A 21,496-nucleotide genomic window follows, 5' to 3' on the forward strand; every position below is an offset into this window, starting at 1 on the left:
AAAGTTTAAGCCTGAGTTATAAAACTCTAATGGCTACTTTATTACCTTCAGGATAAGGTCTTTTTGTTCCTTGTATAAGTCACTGTCTATCTCCAGACCTTTGCACTGGCTGTCCCCTATTCCTGGAATGCTTTCCCTTTTTACTTCAGCCTCTGATTTCCTTCAAGACTTAGATCAAATGCCGCCTTCTACAGAAGATCTTTCCTGGTCCACCCAGCTTCCTAGTGCCTTCCTTTGAGAATATCTTTTATCTACTCTGTCTGGATCTTCCTTTTGGCCTCTGTCCTTGTCCCAGGGTCTAACTTGCACGCTCCAAATCTACCTCCACCCCAGAACTTCTCTAGTTCCCTGAAGGCCATTTCCCACCAGAACAGTCCAATGCCCCTACCCTGTTTCTTTCACACCCTTTAGTTCCACCTCCTACCTCCTGATTGAACTCTTTAGGGCTAAGCTTCCACTGTTCCTGCTTGCTGAGAGGTGAGCCTACCTCAAAGGTCATAATAACATCTGCCATGAGTTTGGACCTTGAAAGAGGACCTTAAGCAATCTACATGTCTGCCCTCAGTAGACCTTTTTTCAACCACTGGAAACCTCAGTGGTTAGCAGACAACACATTCACCTCCTCATAATCTTCCCATCTAAGTGATTCTGAACCCCTAACTGCTGATGTACAAACCTATTCTCCATTTCTCAGTTGCCTGGTCCTTTAATCCCATCTTTCTCAACCCCTATCCCTTTAGCATCACACTTCAAAACTGCTTACCCCTCCCACTGTGCTCTATGGAATGCCTACTTTATAATAAAGAAACTTTCTTTCATTTAAAATCTTTTCCTTTTTCACTCCTGTCTATCTTCTGACACTATCACCTCATGTTGAATTTGTGGTCATGGCTCATGTTGACACTGCATCACTACTACCCTTTCCAGTACTGTTTGACTGCTTGCACTTTAACTTGTATATTCTCCTTCCTTCCTAACTAAATTTAGTACCTATGTTTTTTTTTTGTTTTTTTTTTTTTTAGTTTTCAACATTCGGTTTTTTTTGTTTGTTTTTTGCTTTTTGGAGGGGGGTAGGGCAGGGCAGTTGGGGTTAAGTGACTTGCCTAAGGTCACATGGCTAGTAAGTGGTAATTGAATGAGGTTGAATTTGAACTCAGTTCCTCCTGACTCCAGGGCTGGTGTTCTTCTATTCATTGTTCCACCTAGCCGTCCCTTCAACATTCATTTTTATAAGATTTTGGGTTTTAAATTTTCTCTCTCCTTCCCCTTCCTGCTCCCCAAGATGTCATGCAATCTGATATAGGCCATACATGTACAATGATATTAAGCATATTTCTACATTAGTCATTTTGTAAAGAAGAATTAGAACCAAAAGGAAAAACCACAAGAAAGAAAAAAACAAAAAAGAAAAATAGTATGCTTTGATCAGCATTCAGACTCCATAGTTCTTTCTCTGGATGTGGATAGAATTTTCCATCATGGGTCTTTTAGAATTGTTTTAGATCATTGCATTGATGAGAAGAGCTAAATCTGAAAGACCTGGTCATCGCACAATGTTGCTGTTACTGTGTACAATGTAGTTCTGGTGGTTAACTTAAGAGTGTTTATTTCCCCTGGAAAGACGTATATGAACTGATGGCTGATTAAGGGGAGCAGAGCCAATAGGACATTGTACATAGTAACAGCCACAGTGTTCGAGGACTCATTTTGATAGACTTTAGCCCTTCTCAGCAATGTACAGACCTAAAACAGTTCCAAAGGACACAACGAAGGAATATGCCGGCCACATCCAGAGAAATAACTATGGAGTTGGAATGAAGAACAAAGAAGGCTATTTTTTATGTTTTGTTTTATTTTGTTGTTTTTTTTTCTCTTGGTTTTCCCCATTTGTTATAATTCTTGTGTGCAACATGACTAATGGGAAAATGTATCTAATAGGAATGTATGTGTATATCCCATATCAGATTGCAAGCCATCTTGAGGAAGGAGAGGATAGGGAGGGGGAGAAAATGTAAAACTTATTCAAGTGAATGTTGAAAACTAAAAATTTAATAATTTAATAAAAAAAACTCCCCCAAACCCCTCCCCAAAAAAGATTTTCGTATAATTTTTTTTAAGTCTTCATTTCTACCCCAACTCCTAAGACATTTTAGCATACATATTGCTGCTTGCTAAGTTTCCATTTGCTCAGTCTACTTCATTACCATGACTTACTCTTCTACTCCACATAAACTATACACAGAGATGGTCGTGTGCTTGCTATTTCAATTACCTATATGTCTTCCCCTAACCTATCCCTTTCTAATTACCTTCCCATATTGCACATATTTTATGTGAACGTTAGAATATGAACTCCTTGAGGGTAGGAATGTTCTTTGTTCTTTCTACTCCTAGAATTGGGACAATACCTGGCAAATAATTAGCCCATGAGAAATACTTGTGTCTTATTAACCAAGTGATTTATTTAGATGTTGTTTCCCAGCATAGGAGCTCCCTGAAGGCAGGGACTGTCTTTGTCTTTTTATCCTTTCTGCTTAGCACAGTGTTGCCACATAGTAAGTGTTTTAAAAGTACACAGTTGACTGATTGATTATTTCATTAGATTTGCTACTTGTCACCCAGCAAAGTCAAGAACATAACCTATAGAGAATGGGATACAGGTAGGTAGGTGGGTGGAGGGGTAATGAATCTTGGAACATGGGACTCAAGGAGAAGAGGCCTTTTAATATCTCACTGTTGAGGATGCATGAAATAACAGCTAATTTTTCTCCTCACAGGAAGAAGAAGAGACTACTTGCAAAAGTCAGAAAGCATATTGGCTTCAAGATTGTGTTTTATCCTTATCTCCAACTAATGATCTCATGGTGATAGCTAGGGAACAAAAGGCTGTGTTTCTAGTGCGTAAGTATACTCTTTAGTTCATTGAAATTTCTTGAACTTTACAAATGAAGTTTTCATCCTTACTGTTTGCTTGAGTTTTGGATTTTGATTTGAATGCTGTGATCTTAATTCAGTTTTTTCAGTTGATGTATTTGTTGATGTTACTTTCTCTAGTTTTCTTTTTCTGTGTTTGTTTTTCTTTTCCTTTTATTTGCTTTTCCTATTCTCTTTTTTTGCTTTATCTCCTCCTCTTTTATATGACTTCATGTACATTAGGTATGTCAATGGCATCCAGGATAGTCATGTATTGCTTAGCTCTTTGTCATTCAAGATCTAAAGGTTCATGATACCTATATTGTGGTAATGTAGGAGATATTTTCAGCCTTAATTTAAATTATAATACGTTGAGATAATTGTTTGTTTTAGGCACATGTTTTCAATTTATGATTAGGTATTGAAATTCTAATGTGAATTTGGGAAATATACATTAAATTTAATCATGTGCAAAGCACTATTCTAGGCTCTGAGTATACAGAGAAAAAATGAAACAATCATTTCAAGAATGTTCTGTTGTAGAAATGACAAGTTTTAGTCAAAATAGAATCAAATATAAAATGCTTATAATCAGGTTTAACCTCAATAGCATAAACTTTTTAGAAAAATTTTCTCTGATATTCCAGGATGAAAATAGGTCTGCAAATATTTGGGATCGATGGTGGACTATATCAGTCATTCAACAAGCATTTGTTAAGTAATTACAATGTACCAGGCTCTGTGCTAAGCACTCAGAGTACAAAGACAAGTAGACTGAAAGATAGTTTCTGCCCTTAGGAGCTTACTCCTGATGAGGGATTACAGTTATAAAAGAGTACTGAAAAGAGGTGATGGGGTGAAAGTACTTGGTAGAGGGGTATAGTAGAGAAAGTCCATGGAAATGAGTAGAAGGTAGTTTGGAGAGGAAGACATGGTTTCCTTGGACTACCTTCTAAAGATGGAGGTTCTAGGAGGAACCAGCCAGTCAGAGGAAGAGGCCTCAGGAGTGGAGGGTATTTCCATTGTGAATAAGTAGTACAGGGTTAAATGAGCTTCCAGAGTGAAGAGGTTTCTATAACATGGTAGTAGAGAAAGTCCTTTGGATATGAGTTAGGAGTACATCCTACAGAGGGATGTAATTTTTGTATTTTTACTTTCATGGAAAATTTTATGGACCATTCTTTAGCTTGTTAAAGATACTGAGCCCTTTTAAAAATAATAGTTCAAAGAGAATTCAGGTATGAGTGAGGTAAAACATGGTAGTCTTGGGTGCTATTTCTCAAGAAATCTTGATTGAAAACTGCCTAGTTCTATTAGAATCAGGGGGTAAGAGAAGATAAATATACTAATTACCTCATGAAAGAAACTCCAAAAGGAAGAGTCCCAGGAATGTTATAGCCATAATTCAGATCTCCAGTGTTAAATAAAAGTACGGCAAGCATCCAGAATGAAGCAGTTCAAGTACCAAGGAATCCCAGTCAGGATCTTCACACAAAAGCCAAAAGCTTTTAATATAAAGAGAGGAGATATTGGAATACAGTATTCCAAAAGGAAAAAGATAAAGGTTTGCAAACAAAAGTAACTTACAAACAAGAATAACTTAACTTCAAAAAGTTGAACGTTAATCTTGGAGGGGGAAGAGATGGATCTTCAGTAGGATTTAGAGGACTTTAAAGCATTTTTGATGAAAAGACCAGAGCTAAGTAGGAACTTTGAAATAAAAATAGAAGAGACAAAAGAAACCTAGAAAGGTAGATTTATTTGAGCACTTGGAAGGAGCTGTATAATGTTGTAGTGCTACCATATAATAGAGTGAAAGTAATAATAGAGAGCTCCCTTTAAAACTTTAATGTCTTCAGAGAATATAGAGGGAATTAAATTAAAAACAAGAGAAAGGAAAAGAAACTTACAGGCCCCAAATTGGGTGAATTGATTGGCTTTGTTCTGAGGGTTTTATCAGGAGAAAAAGAAGAGAGAGCAAAAGGAATACATTTGTATGGAAAGGAGGAAGAAGGGGGGAGGGACTTAATATTTTCTCAAAAGAATATACAAACATAGGGGAAGTCATGGAAAGAATTAATGTCAGATGAATTTCACTCTTCTTATCTGAAATAGGGTTGTGCTCACACAAAACCAAAAGTAATGATTCCACAAGACATGGATAGAAACTTGATTGATTATAAGAGAAAGGCACATGCATGTGGGCACTTCTTAAACCAAGAAGCCTGCAGACAGAACCTTGGATATTTATGGGGTACAACAAAGAGGGAAGGTTTCATGGGAGGAGTGGAGGGCAAATGGGAGTGTTGTGGGAGGAAGAAGGGAGCAATAGAGGAAAGGGAGTGAGAGGGAGTAGGAGGGTTTAGGAACATCAGACCATGGCAGGAGGATGCTCTGCTTATCTGAAAGGGTCTGAAATCAGTCTGACTGGAGCCAAGCTTATGGTTGACTCAGCTTCCAAGGGCACTGAAAATTTAATAAAATTGTCACAAAAGATCACTGTTACGTTAGTTTGGAGGGACATGGGGGGTGGACTTCATCCCTGGAAAACAGGGCAACTCAAGAAAATAAGCCTAGGGTGCCTGTCCACATACATAAATGATAGATTGTATGGTAAGTAAGTTTTGTGACAGTAATCACTACAGAAACATTTTGATAATGTGGAAAGAGCTTTGGATTTGGAATTAGGAGACCTAAAATTCAAATCCAACTCTCTGACACTTATTAGCTTTGTGACCCTGGGCAAGTCACTTAAATTCTGTTTCCTTATCTGTAATATGGGGATAATAATTCTTGTACTACCTGTCTCACAAAGTTGTTGTGAAGAAAGCTGTGTGTAAACATTATTGTGTGGTGTGTCCTATCATTGTCTTTATTATTAAAAGTTAATAACAGTATATATTCTGGGACTCCCAACCCAACTCACATTCATACTGGCAAGTTGGGTCCTCAGAAGGCAGTTGGCTACATCTTCTCTCATGTTTCCAGGGGACCCTAAAGGGCTGATTTTTGTAATTCTGTAGTTCAGGAGCCTGTAGCAGTATGCTTTCCTCTACCATTATTATTTTATAACAGTTAGCTGATGAGACTTAATTAGCTTTCAGAAAAGGGGTATTTACTAACATATAAAATAGCCTCTCTCCCCTCCCCCCACCAACATAACATACTTTCCCACCATTATGGAATCCAGAAAAAAGAGGGTTCTTAATTAAAATGTGGCAAAGGAGTAACTCACATTTTCTGGTGCTGGAATTCTTCCTCTCTCCTTTGTAGAGTACTCATAAAATTTTCCTTAGGAGCAGAGAAGGAGACAGATGCTTTCTGTCTTCTCTTTGCGCCAAATGATTCCCTCTCAGGGACTTAGCTTAGCTAACTGCTCTCTCTTCCAGCCTAATGTTTTAACTCTCCAATTTCCACCACATGGCTTGATATTTTTAAAAGACCAGCAGAATATGATTTAATGTCTTCAGCAAATACCAGCACACTTCTTGTGAGACATCTTTCCATTTTATTCGATGACTTTCAAGGATTTTTCAACCTAATCAAATTTGGTTGATTGATTTTAAAATGTCTCTAGGTCTTACACTTAACTCATACCTCTGATTGATTGACTGAATCAGTAGAGGCATTCTCACCTGATCAGCATAGTTATTAGTTACTCTAAATGTGGTAGGATGATTGATTGACTTTTGTTTTCTTTTTTGCCCTGTTTTTTATTGTTTTAGATTTACAGAGTTTTTTTTGTAAGCACTAAAGCCTATTAATAATCCATTAGAACTTTGTAAAATTATGTTGGTTTGTTAAATTGTATCACCATGTACCTAGAAATAAAGAATAATAATAACTATTAGGTTTAATTACAAACTATGCCATGTAGATTTTTCCTGAGATTCAGCGATACAAGGCACTAGGGAAGGCCTTCACAAAAAAGACAGAAGTTCCACAATTCATTATTAAGCTATCTAGGATTTGGGGCTATGGACTTTGCCAGACATATTTGCTGAAGATAGCAGCCATTAAATTGGGTATAGAATATGAATAATGTCCTAGAATCAATATTTCTTAAACTTTTTCCCCTTGCAACCCCAACTTTGCATTTCTTAAACTATGGCAGTTTAAGAAGCATTGTACCTAGATTACTGTCTCAGTAATTACAGAGAGCTTTTTCTTGATTGAATCAGTCAATCAGAGGAATAGACCAAGTGTGACCAGGCCTAGACATATTTGTTGAACAGGCTAATCAAAGCTTTTAAGTAGGTGTAGAAAAAGTCCTTGATAAATTTGGAAGACTGAGGGACATTGAATGAAAATGAAATGGTAGCATGTAGTAATTGTGTTAGTATTGGCTCAGGAAACTTAGTCATGTGCTATATTTTGTATGGAATAGCATAACATTTCAGAATTCAGGAGTTTTAATTGGCAAGCTTGGAGACTGTTCCAGCTAGGCCCTGTAAAGATTATTGTTGAGGAGGCCAGAGGAGAATATAAAGAGAGAAAGCCTTTGTCCTTTGACTGGAAGACAGCAAGCAGACAACTGCAAAATTCCTTGGATTCCATATGTACTTTGGGGAAAGTGTGTCAGACTTTTCAAGGGAATGTTTTGTACCTACCTGCGCTTTTTACACAACCTTAGTAAATGTCCCTAACTAAAAGCTTAATTAAATTGTATTGAATAATTGATATCAAGTGATAATCAATGGAGGAAGGCAAACTGGTAGGGGCTCATGAGCCCCTATTAAGGAACTCCTAACCCTTCTATGCTCCCTTAGAACCCTGAAATAAGAAGAAACTGCTGCCTACTAGGGGTCCAGCTTGCTATTAGACATGGGAATTGGGAGAGTAAATTCAAAGCATATACTACATATCTATAAATATGAATTATTATTAATCAGTACATCTTGAGGAAAGCATTTAGGAAAATAATGAATTTGCCTTAGTCCCTTGATATATAGTTACTTTAGAGTTCATGATTATTTTAATTCATTAAAAATTACATGGTACCAACTATAAGAATATTAGCTAATCAGGAATTTCTAGACTTAGAAATTGCTCTATACGTATATTGAAATGTTACATAAATATGTTATTAGTAAAATGCTCCTGTTTACAGATGACATCATACCAATTATAAAACACTATAAAACTCCCTGAAGGAGATCTGTATCCCCTCACAAGTTTGGCCTGACACAAGCAACATAGGAAATACTAAAGAGATGAAGATTATCTGTTACTCACATTGGAACACACAATTGGATGGACAGCCTATACAATATATTTATATTTGGTAAGGACCAGAGCACAAGCCAGTGACCATGTTTCTCCCTGGATCACACCATATTGGAAGCGCTGAAAACTTAGTGACACCTAGAACAAATTCTAACAACAGCAGCAGGAAATTCCTGAAGCTTGGGATAATGCCCCCTGGACCCTGGGAGAAGAGTGCAATTTCCACATAAATTTAAAAGTCAAGAAATAAACTGGAAAAAAGAACAAACAGCAGCAAAAAACAACCCGACCATAAAAAGCTACGCTATGGTGATAGGGAAGATCAGTACAGAAACTGAGAAGAAGAAATTGATTTCAAAACAGCTATAAGCAAAAAGAAAAATGCTAATTGGGCCCAACCCCCAAAAAATTCCCAGGAGAGTTAGTGAAATAAGAGTGCTAGTGGGGAGAAACCCCCCCCTCCCACAACAGAATTGGCCTAATGATAAAAGAGGCACAAAAATCCATTGGAGAAAGTAACTCCTTAAGAAGCAAAATTGTCCACATGGAAAAAGATGTACAAAAATTCACTGAAGAAAATAATTCCTTAAAAATTAAAATTGGGCAAGTGGAAGCTAATGACTCCATGAGACATCAAGAAACAATAAAACAGTCGAAAGAATGAAAGAAAAATAGGAGTGAGTATGAAGTATCTTATTGGAAAAATAACTTACCTGGAAAATAGATCAAAGAGAGACAATTTAAGAATTATTGGACTGTCTGAAAGCTGTGATAAAAAAAATGACCTTAGAAATCATATTTCAAGAAATTGTCAAGTAAAACTGCTCTGATATCTTAGATCCAGAAGGTAAAATAGAAATGGAAAAAATAACTAATTGCCTCCTGAAAGATATCTGAAAAATGAGAACTTCCAGGAATATTACAATCAAATTCCAAAGTTCCCAGTTCAAGGAGAAAATATTGCACACAACCAGAAAGACACAATTAAAATATTGTAGAACTGCACACAAGATTTTGCAGTTTCCACAGTACAGGGAGCAAAGGATTTAATATTCTGGAAGGCAGAAGAGCCAGAATTACAACAAAGAATCACCTACCCAGCAAAAGTGAGTGTAACCCTTCACAGGAAAAAAATGTGTATTTAATGAAATGGAGGACTTTTGAGCATTTTTGGCAAAAAGACCAGAGCCAAGTAGAAAACTTGACATTCAAATGTAAGACTCAAGAGAAGCATTAAAAAGGTAAACAGGAAAGAGAAAGCCTAAGGGACTCAATAAGGTCAAACTATTTGCATTCCTCTATGGGAAGGTGATACTTGTAATTCCTAAGAATTTTCTCGTTATTAAGGCAATTAGGAGTATACATAGAAAGAGGCTATGGGTGTTAGTTGACTATTATGGGGTGATCTCAGAAATAAAAATGAAGAGGTGAGAAAGTGGGATGCATTAGGAGAAAGGGGGAGGCAGAGGAAGAATGGGGGAAATTATTTCACATAAAAGAGGCTCACAAGGAAGGCTTTTATAGTGAAGGTGAAAATGGTGGGGCTGGGGAGTGGCAGGCAGCACTTGAAACTCACTCTCATTGGAATCGGTTCCAGAGGGAATAACATACACCCTCAGATATAGAAATGTAACTTATTTAATAGGGAAGTAAAAGAGGAAGGAATTAAGAGAAGGGGGATAGTACTGGTAGAAAGGAGGGGAAATAAAAGAAGGCAGTGGTCAGAAGCAAAACAGACTTTTGAGGTAGGATAAAAAGAGAGTGAGAGAATGATGAATGAGAATAATGGAATGTAAGGAAATATGCAATTGGTAATCAGAACTGTGAATATGATTGAGATGAACTTGCCCATAAAACTGAAGTGTAAGAAGAATGGATTAGAAACCAGAATCCAGTTTACAAGAAACACACTTGAAACAAAGAGACAAAGTAAAAATAAGATCTGGAGTAGCATCTATTATGCATCAGCTGAGGTAAAAAAAAAAAATGCAAGGGTAGCAGTCACACACAAAAAAATAGCTCTAACTAAAAGAGATAAGCAGAAGAAAATACATTTTACTAAAAGGAACCATAGACATTCAAGTAATATCAATACTAAATACACACACACAAATTTTTAAAGGAAAAATTAAATGAATTGCAGGAAGAAATTAAACAGTTAAACAATACAAGTGGGGGATCTTGGCTTTCCTCTCTCAGAACTGGATAAATCTAACCATAAAATAAATAAGAAATTAAGGAGATGAACAAAATTTTAGAAAAGTTAGATATGATTGATCTCTGGAGAAAACTGAATGGAAATAGAAAGGAGTATACCTTTTCTCAGCTGTACGAAAATTGATGCAAAGGTTCCCAGAGTGGGTGATACCACTCCCTGGGGGCAACTGGAATGATCCAGGGAGGCAGTAGTAGCCTTAGGTGCAATTGGAAGGTGTTGAATAAAAGTAAGGGGGCAGTGGAAACATAAGGAAAGAAGAAAGATAAGAAAATTTTGAAAACCCTTTAATACATGTTTCATCTGTTGCATAAGAGTTAAAGTCATAGTGATTACATTATTTTCCAAATAGACACACAAAATGCAAGTTATATCAGATCAGTAGTCATGTCTGCAGACAGACCTTAACAAGCAAGCATTGGCAAGTGAGTGTGTCATGCATTGTTGGGAAGTTCAGCATGAATCAGCAGGAATATATGTATGTAACGACTTATTTACAATATGATACTATATAGTTACTTGACACAGTATTTCATAATCAGAATTTCAATGCAGGAACAAAATCACAAGTTTACAATAAATTATTACATTTAAGATGTGTTTTTAAAAAATATTTTACATTTTTTGGAAATTACGCAAGTTAAAAAAACCATTAAAAGGTTAAAGAAAGTAGATTTCTGAGGGATTGAGGGGAGAACACTGAGTATTTTTCTTTTCTTTTTTTTGCAAAGGGAGCAGTAGACCAAATAACTTTGGGAACCTCTGTATTAGGTAATAAAAGCCTCACAAACAAATGCAAGAAAGCAGAAATATTAAATGCATCCTTTTCAGACCATAATGCTGTAAAAACATTCAGTAAAGGATAATAAACACAAAATAAAAATTAATCAGACACTAAATAATCCTAAAGAATGAGTGGTTCAAAGAACAAATCATAGAAATAGTTATTTCTTTAAAGAGAATGACAAGACAGCATTCCAAAATTTGTGAAATTTGGCTAAAGCAGTACTTTTTTTTTTTTTTTTGCTTTTTTGAAGGGGGGCAGGCAGGGCAGTTGGGGTTAAGTGACTTGCCCAAGGTCACATGGCTAGTAAGTGTTGTCTGAGGCTGGATTTGAACTCAGGTCCTCCTGACTCCAGGCTGGTGCTCTACTCGCTCAAAGAAGTACTTAAGGGAATATTTATATCTCTAAACACTTTCATCAATAAAATAGAGAAAGAACAGATCAATAAATTGGGCATGCAATTTAAAAAATAGAAAAAAAAAATGAAAAATCCTAAATTAAATACCAAATTAGAAATCCTTAAAATCAAAGGATGAGCCTAATTGTAGTTATATTTACTTTGGATATATTTTGTATTTCTTTAAGTTTCTATATGTTTTGATTGCACACGTATAACAACCTATGTCAAATTGTTTGCCTTCTCAATGAGGGGGTTGAAGAAGGAGGAAGGGAGAGAATTTGGAACTCGAGTTTTAAAAATGAATGCTAAAAATTGGTTTTATATTTAATTGGGGGAAAAATAAAAAAAAAAACACTAAAAAAAGGTTATATATGCTTTATCTTTCTAGTAGGACATAAGCCCTTTGAGGGCATAAGCTTTGCTTTTATGTTAGTAAACCTAGCATCTACCCAGTACCCAGCACATAGTAGGTGCTTTATGAATTCTTGTTGAATTGAATTATTAGGAAAGAGGAGCTAATTAGGTGTATCTTAATAGTAGAGCATATATTTAGGGTAAAGATTAGAATTGAGTTTTTATAAACCAGTATTTGCCTTATACCATTGCTAAATTGAGAATTCAACTGAATTTATTTTTATTTTTTAAAAATATTACAAGTGCTACTGAATATGTTACATACATTCTCTCTGATATATGTGGACTGTGTAGCTTTTGACACATGTGGTTTCCATACCTGTCATTCTATGAAAACCATTGTCTCCAAGGTCCTTATCACTAAATCTGGGGGATTTTTCTGGGCATTTGACTTTTTTTCCTTTGTCTTTCATGACACTTTGCTTCATGAATCTCTTTTTCTCTGGACTGATATTTTACTGGCTTTGCTTCTTTCAACCCTCTAAACAAAGATGTTCCACAAGGGTCTATTTCAGCATTCTCTTGGTGATCTTATTTTATTCCCCTGACTTCAGTTATTACTTGAAGTAAAGTTTCTAGCTTCCATATTTCTGTCTTCAATTTCAACCTTTCCTTAAACTCCAGCCCCAGAATTTTAACTGCTACTTAGATACGTGTACTTATATGTGCTGCTGAGATATCAAATTTACCATGTCTAAAACAGTGCATCTTCACCTCCAGAATGTGTCCCTTTTTCTAAATTACAAAGTTCCATCACTGATCCCATTTTCCTATTCAGGAAAAATTGAGAGCCAAAAGTTATAGTCATTTTCATTTCTTCCCTCTTCCACATTCAATAAGTAACTTCTGCAAAATCTTTTACATCTCCCTCCTACTTTTTACTTAATAAGTCTAGTTTAGGCTTTCCTTACTTCTTTTTTTTTTTTTTTTGGTATTTTGTTTTTCCCCAGTTAAATGTGAAAACAGTTTTTGATGTTTGTTTTTAAAACTTTGAGTTCCAAATTCTCTCCCTTTCTCCCTCCCTGCCTCCTTTCATTGAGAAGGCAAGCAATTCAATATAGGTTATACATTGGGAGTCATGCAAAACCTATCCATAATAGTCATGTTGTGAAAGAAAACATAGACCAAAAAAACCTCCAAAACTAAAGCCTTCATTACGTCTTTACTTACTACTCCTAATTTGTCTCCCTATCTCTAGTTTTCCCCATGCTGTCAATCTGCACATCATTGAATAATCTTGTGAATAGCTCTGGGCACTTCCTTGAATTCTCTTTTATTTCTAAGCCTTTGCTCATATATTTCATCACATCTGGAATACAATCCCATTTTTCCATCTGCTAAAATAATTCCCATCCTTAAAAACTGATTTCAGATGTCAATTTCCTTCATGAAGTTTTCTTGGATTTTTCTTCTCTCCCCAGCAAGCAGGCTGGTAGTGATCTTTCCCTCATTGGATCTTTGGTAGCACTTTGTAACCCTCCTGCATATTTAGCATTTTCTGATTTTTGTTATAATTATTAGTTTTTGTCTTTTCTACCCTATCTTAAATCAATCAATATTTATTATGCACTTACTTTGCCAGGCATTGTGCTAGGTGCTGAAGATACAAAGACAAAAATAAAATATTTCCTGCCTTCAAGGAGCTTATATTCTATTATGAGAGGCAATATATATATATAGGTGATGGTAAGAAGAATGGCACAGTAGATAGGATGCTTGACTTGGAATCTGAAAGACCTGAGTTTAAATTTGGCTTCCAGCACTAACTTTGTGACACTGGGCTTACTCTGTTATTCTCAGTTTTCTACCTCAGAGGGTATGTGTGAGAATCAGATAAGATAATAGTTATAAAGAGTATTTGCAAATTTTAATTTTATGTAAACAGAGTTACAAACTTTAGCTCTACGTAAATGATATCTATTGTCATTATTAATAATAATTATTATTCATAGCTAATGCAAAGATATAGAAATGGAAGATGCTCCTATCTATTAGGAAGACTACTTTGGCAGGACCATAGAATGCATGAAAGGGAGTAATGTATAATAAGGCTAGAAAGGCAGATTGGAGCCAGGTTGTGAATACTGAGTGTACCATACTCTTTGAATACCAAACAGCAGTTTTATCATATAGGTAATTGGGAGCTGCTGGACTTTATTGAAAAGGGGAGTGACATAGTCAGTCATGTACTTTAGGAAAATCACTTGAGTCGCTATATGGGGGATGCATTGGAGAGGGAAAAGGTTAGAGGTGGGGATACCAATTAGGAGATTATTTAAAAAAGTTCTGCTAAGAGAAAATGAGGGCCTAAGCTAATAAATTGGTGGCTGTGTGAGTAGAGAGAGGTAAACAGATGAGCAAGAGGTTGTGAAGGTAAGAATGACAAAATCTGCAATTTATTAGATATGTGGGGTTGAGTAAAAGTGAGAAGTTGAGGATGACATTAAGGTTATGAACATGGATGCCTGGAAGGATAGTTGATTCACAGAATAGAATTATGGAATTTCAGAAAAGAGAATGGGGTTGGGAGTGAGGTGAAGATAATGATTTCTGTTTTGGACATAGTGAGTTTAAGGTTTCTATGAGACATCCAATTTGAAATGTCCACTAGGCAGTGGAACTGCAGCTCAAGAGAAATCCAGGACTGGATATACAGATATTTGTAATACCATGAAAGCTGATGAGTTCACCAAGTGTAGAGAAAGAAAATTAGAGGATCTAGGGCAGAGTCCTGAGCAGTTAGGTGGTACTACATTAAATTTCTTCAAATCAGGATTTTTTTCCTTTCTTGTTTATAACCCTAGTATCTGGCATGGTGACTTACTGTAAACACCTGATTAATTTTTGTTACATCAACCAGAAACTCTTGACCCCTTATCTCTATCTGCTTTGAATTTTATCTTTTCATCTTTGACTACTCTTGATACCAGCTTTCTAATCTTTACTAATTCTTTCTTAATCTGATAATCTTAAAACTTAAACTAGATGCCCAGGCCATGCCCTAGACCATTATTCATTTTCCTTTCTAGGATGCCAAAATCTGCCTTTGTACATTTACTCACACTTTCTTCATGAAACCCTGACTGCTGTAGCACATGATGACCTCATCTTCTTCTGAACTTTTCTAAAAGTTACCTGTTTTCCAGGAATTTGGCATGTAATCTATGTGCCTTTTAATATTCTGAGCTATAGTTTAAGTCTTTCAAGATAGGAATTATACTTCTTATTTTTTTATATTCCCACTAGGACCTCTGGCACAAATGTTGAGTAAATATTTGTTGATTGAGCAAGCATATAGAAAGAGATGGTACTGAAGAACAACTAAATATTGCAATCTATTATCAGGAAAAATACTCCCCCCCAAAAAATAAAACCAAAACCTGCCACAATACTCTTAGTATTTAAAATAAAAAGTAGTACTAGTTTATTATTTACATGCTGGAGACATTTCTGACATTTTAGTAAATACAAGGCAGTAGATTAGAAAATACATCCAAAAAAGAAAGTCCAAATCACAAATGCATTATTTGTAAAAATATTTTGAAGAGCAAGCAGATTTTAAAATATTTTAACATGCTTGAGGTTTTGTGAGTTCTTATGTAGATTGTGATATCTTAATTTTTCAGCAAAATGGAAATATAGTGACAAAGGAAAGGAAGAAATGCAATATGCTGTTGGTTGGAGTGGTTCTCTAAATGTTGAAGAAGGGTAGGTACCAAATAACAATCTCTTATATAAAGAAATATGTTATAGATGTGAAACTGTTGGTTTGATTTACAAAAAATGTAATAAAGGTCAAAAAGTACCCATTAATACAACTTTAGAAATTCCTTGAAACTGATATCAAAGTATAACTTTCTTGGAACATTTGTTACTTATTAATATTGCCTCATTAGAAAATTACTTGTGATAAAGAAGAAAATTTGATCTCTTTTGGAATAGACTCAAGTTTTGAAGGAATTATGCAAAATCCCTTTTACAATCTAATAGTCATTCAAGAATTTGAGAAATTATTAATACCCTAGAGGTTAGATATAGGGTAATACCTGAAGAAAAATATAGTGTCATTTATTTCTAAAATTCTAAGTGCTTCGGAGTTGTAGAGGTTACTTACTATACTAAATTGATTTCTCCTAAAAAGTGAGAAATTCGTAACTGATCTCTGGCATGGAAGGGAGGGAAGGAGAGAGGAAGAAAGGAAGGAAAGAAGGGAGAAATCAGGCATTTCTTAAATGTCTACTATGTGTTAGACACTGTACTAAGTACTTTACAAATTTTAACTCATCTGATCCTCAGAACAACCCTGAGGTAAGTGTTACTATCCCCATTTTACAGTTGAGAAAATGAAGCAAGCAATGAATTGACTTGCTCAGAATCAAAAAGCAATTAAGTGTCTCATCAGATTTGAACTCAATAATTCCTAACTTCAGACCCAGTGCTCTATTCACTATATTAGAGTATGTGACTAGTAGCATAGGAGGCTAAGAAACTTGATATTAATTAATTTTACCAGGCCTCAAACCTTCCTCTTGGGAATTAATAAGGTAATTCTGGAGCCTTTTATTTCAGTTATCACAAGAAATACAAATTTATTTTCAAATCAGATACTTTGAATAAAGACATCTAATTTATCTCAAAAGCAGATTATGTTGTTTCAGTGAGTTTTGAATTTTTTCCTTTTGTGCTAATGGTGGGCAAGAAAGTTGATGTCTATGTGAGTTAGTAACGAGTATGGTTTTATTGAAGCAGTTAGACTGGGGTTGGGTGAAGGAGTATAAGTGAGTAGATGCCCTTTGGAATTTGATGGTTTATCACCATGTACTACCTGACAGAGTCTCAGCTTTTTGGAAAATGAGGGAAGTTACCTTTGGGAATTAGTATGCTTCCTTTATCATTCTAGGATACTAGGAAAACCTAGTGGGTTTTAGAAGTAGGGTTGGGGAATTTCTTGTTTTTCTACAAATTAGTAATATCTGTGGGATTGAACTAGATACAGAAAAAACAAGGTAGTGAATCAATTTTGTGTGTGCGTGTGTGTGTATGTATGTGTATATGTGTGGCCAGCTCCCAGTTAGTACAAATAATGGATCTCATGAAGTGGTTGCATTATTTAAATTTCCATTGGACTTGAAATAATTGCCATATTCTGTTCACGTAATTATATCTTTGAATAGTATGAATTTGAATGTCACTATTTTATGTGATTCATAATTAATACTACTTGGGACTGTATATATGACTGATCTTTCCATCACCGTCCCTCTTTTTAACTCTTTATCAAATTATGTAAGGCAATTTGCAAGCCTTATTGTGCTGTATAAATGCTAGCTAGCTACCATCACTACTATTACTACTACTGTTATGAATTGTTTACTTGAAAGAACAAACTAGATTTTGATTTTTCACAAAATGTAATTTTGTTTTTAGGGAATGTGTAAGTAGTGCCTTGTGTATTCCATTGGCGAGTCAAAAGAGGTAAGAACAAGCAAAAAATACCTTTTTCTCTATCTTAGTTTATAGTATATTTAACGTTTGTGGCATTTTGGTTGCAACAGAAGTTCCACTGGGCGCCCAGACTGGACCTGCATTGTGGTGGGCTTTACTTCTGGTTATGTTCGATTCTATACTGAGGTGAGTTATTTGTTTACAACATTACTTTGACTCACCTAGAGAACCTACCAAGTTAATTATCTTAAATATTTTTTTTAATGTTAATTAGTAAGTACCCTAACCATTTGACCAGAAGGCATAGAGAGTCTAGGTAGCCATTGGGACAAATGGGCATTAAAAGGTGATGGAGGTAGAATAGAGGCCAAAGATTAAGAATTTCTGCATAGTAGTTCTAATTCAGTGGTTCCCAAAGTGGGCGTTACTACACAGCAATCCATGGGGAGAGGAAGTAACCTTGGGTGCAATTGTACACTTAATCTGAGACTTCTTTCCTAGTTTATAAGCTTTCCAGGGGGCTCTGAATAATGTTTTTAAAGAAAAGGGAGCAGTAGGACAAATAAGTTTGGGGACCTCTACTCTAATTCAATGAGAGAAGCAGGGGGAGGGAGGAGGAACTAGGGTCATGAAATTTTGTAGGGAAATGAGGTGCTCTTTATCTGTAAACTTGGATTATTTTAAGAATGAAATTAAATATTTATATCCACTATGATTTCCTTCTAGAACGGTGTATTGTTACTTGCACAACTTTTGAACGAAGACCCTGTACTACAGCTAAAATGCAGGACTTATGAAATCCCAAGGCATCCTGGAGTTACAGAGCAGGTTAGCAGATTAAAAAAAAACAATGAGGGGCGGCTTGGTGACACAGTGAGTAAAGCGCCGGCCCAGGAGTCAGGGGGACCCAAGTTCGGTTCCAGCCTCAGACACTTAACACCCACACCAAAAAAAAACTAGCTGTGTAACCTTGAGCAAGTTACTTAACCCCAGTTGCCCTCCAAAAGGCAAAAAAGCAAAAAAAAGCCCAAATAAAAATAATCAAAACCAGACAAAAACAGTCTGGAACAATTCCTTATTCTTTTGCAGAGACAAAATTTAGAAGTTTCCAACAGTTGGCAAAGCTAATTCAAACTAGAACTATAATATTTTCACAATTAAATGCTGGAAATTTCAGGCTTGCTTCTCTTTGTTTAATGCTATATTATATATTTTCTTCTATTTTAGAGTGTAATTTTTTAGGAGTCCTCAACTTTTTACTGTTTTCAATATTTAATATTTTTTTTAATTTCCCAAGGGAAAAAGTAGTTTTAAATATAGAACGTAATTATGATATACACCTTTACATTTTTTCCTCCCTCTTTTTTTTTGTGGCAGTAGTTGTCAAGTAAAATTATCCTTAGAAAAAGGAAAGAAATTTCCAATAATATTGTCATTAATACCATATTATACATTTATAAAGTGATTGTTGAGCCATCTATTAAGATACAAATTATTATTTATAACTGATATTTGTAATGTTTTTGGAAGATGGAATGCACAAAATAAACATTTTTGTACCATATTTCCAGAGTTGTAGAACATAGGAAACACTTCATTATGTCAAGTTCAGTTCTCTGTCTGAAGGTCATCATCTAATCAAATATAGGTTGTTTACTATTCAATTTGTAGGGCTCTCCAGAGATATATATTCTAAATCTTGTCTTATTAGATGGTAACATTATTTAATCACTGTTAGGGTAAAGTGTGTGTGTGTGTGTGTGTGTGTGTGTTAGACCCCCACAAATTTATGTATACATATGTGTGTGTGTATAACAGGTTATTGTGGGTGACCTAGAGAGTCAAGTAGAGAAGTTTAGGTGTGATACAGGAGTCAGTAGGGATCATTTTAAAGATTCCAAAAAGAAGAGTAACATGATGAAATTCATGTAATGGAAAGATCAGGTGAATTTAACAGTTATGTGTAGAGTAAATTGACAAGGAACAGGAACCAGAGATAGTTGATGAGAAACTGGACTTGTGGTAGCACTGATGGTTGGGGAATGCTGCCTTGCCACTAGCTGTTTGAGTAACCTTGGGCAAACTTTGTCATTTGTAAAATTGGGATGTTAGATGAGCTCTGAGGTCTGTTCTGCATGTCTTACATTCTGTGGTTGCAGCAAGAGAGAATATTTTTGGAGGGGGAAAGGTAGGGAAATTGGGGTTAAGTGACTTGCCCAAGGTCACATGGCTAGTTTTGTGTTACGCGTCTGAGGCTGGATTTGAACTCAGGCCCTGACTCCAGGGCTGGTGCTCTATTCACTGCACCACCTAGCCGCCCCTAGAAAGAGACATTTTAAAGAAAGAATTAATAGAACTTGGTGAACACCTGCATTTAGTAAGTGAAGTATTGGTTTTGTTGACAGAAAAGTTTGCAAGGAGTGGGTTTAGGGAAAGAAAATAGTTCTGTTTTAGGTTATTGAATTTGAAGTTTATGGCAACATTTGAAAGTCATTTGAAGATTGGAGTTCAAGTGAGAAGGCAAAATAAAGATTTGGAAGTTTAGGGTTCAATAGTAGAAGTCACAAGAATGGACGAACTCCTTAAGAGATTAAAAAATAAAGATAGAAAAGCAGAGGGTTGAGTACTGAAAATAAAGGAACACCAGCCATTGAGGAAGAAGAGCCAAGAAGGTAACAAATGGAGATACAAGTAGGAAGACAATCAGATTGGAGACAGGTGTTTGTGGAAAGTAGGAAAATGTAGTGCAAAATATGCAGAAATGTGCTAGATTAGACAAAGATAATATTAGAATCATAAATTTAGATTTAGAAAGGACCTTAGAAGCTATCTAGTCCAGTATCACTTTAGGCCAGGAAATTTAGGCTTAGGGAGAATGAAGATGAAAAACCCATTGTACTTGCTGATAAGGAATTATTTTTCATCATTTTGAAAGAATAATTTCATTAGTGATAATGATGTGAGTCAGATAGATATGGGAGTAAATGTATGTTAAGGAAATGAAGAAATGATTATGGACCATGGGTTGGAAAAAATGGGCAGAAGTTAACCCTCAATTACCCTTTACATATGTAACTGTAACTGGTATAATATTTAACTTCTCTGTATTAAACAATTTCAACTCTTCTAACATTTTGGTTCTTTTATCTGGACTTCCTTCAGTTCTCCACATTTTAATTAAAATAAATGTAAACAGAGATTAAAAAAACTGGCTAGTCTAAGGCCATGATTCAACATAAATACAAAAGTTCATATTTGTCTAGAATGTTAAAGCATTGGCCAAAAATCTTCAGGAAAATTTTCCATTTGTATTGTCTTTCTTTCTGGTATTTTTTTTGTTTTGAACCCAAGAACTGTTCAACCATGGTTTTTGTTTTCCTGGATTATTCAAGACATTTAGATACAATACAAATAGATCTGATGTGGCAGTGTTGAAAATTGATTTTTTTTTCCTTGTTCATTGAAAAGAATGAAGAGTTGAGTATCTTGTATCCAGCTGCAATTGTGACTATTGATGGTTTCAGCCTTTTTCAGTCCCTTCGTGCTTGTCGAAATCAGGTAGCAAAAGGTAAAATTCTGATAAGAAACTGCTTAACTCCTGTCAGTGTTAATAGTTTTAATTTTATCACACTTATTTTTAGTATAATGAGAAGGATTTCAAAGATTTCTGCTTTGGGAAATATTTTAGTAGCTGTTGTTGCTTTTTCTTTTCTGGACCCTGAATTTCAGGAGATTATAGTATTTCAACATGCAAAATTAACACACTTCTCTCCCTTGACTTTAATTATCTTTTATAATAAATCTTATTATTATTAATACATGAATTTAGAGCATCACTTTTTTTTTTTAGCAAGAAAGTCAAAGTATTTGATTTTAGTTGGAATCTATATAAGCGAACTTCTAGAAAATGTACTATCATGTTTTTAGCTGACATTGATAGATACTTCTTGCTACTTGAAATATCAAGATTTGTATATGTTCAATGTGTTTATTTTGTGAAGCTATACTCTTTTCTGATGGGAAAGAAGCACAGTTGCTCATTGCCTCTTATTAATTGCACTGAGATAAGTCCAGTTATTTATCTGTATTGTGAGTCATG

The 21,496-nt window shown here is 35.3% G+C and overlaps 1 protein-coding gene across 1 annotated transcript in view; it reads left to right on the forward strand.

Moving 5' to 3' along the window:
* The window catches only part of RAB3GAP2 (RAB3 GTPase activating non-catalytic protein subunit 2), a 130,205-nt gene that overhangs the window by 33,998 nt on the left and 74,711 nt on the right, over positions 1-21,496 (forward strand). Inside the window, exons 3-8 of the mRNA XM_069066007.1 lie at positions 2,778-2,901; positions 15,579-15,660; positions 17,380-17,427; positions 17,508-17,583; positions 18,124-18,225; positions 20,866-20,965. Coding sequence (XP_068922108.1) covers positions 2,778-2,901; positions 15,579-15,660; positions 17,380-17,427; positions 17,508-17,583; positions 18,124-18,225; positions 20,866-20,965 — 532 coding nt within the window. The remainder of the gene's footprint in view (positions 1-2,777; positions 2,902-15,578; positions 15,661-17,379; positions 17,428-17,507; positions 17,584-18,123; positions 18,226-20,865; positions 20,966-21,496) is intronic.

Source organism: Petaurus breviceps, unplaced genomic scaffold (genome assembly GCF_028583685.1).
Source record: "Petaurus breviceps papuanus isolate PSGF00001 unplaced genomic scaffold, PetGlider_PUasm1.0 90702, whole genome shotgun sequence".
Classification (NCBI taxonomy): Eukaryota; Metazoa; Chordata; class Mammalia; order Diprotodontia; family Petauridae; genus Petaurus; species Petaurus breviceps.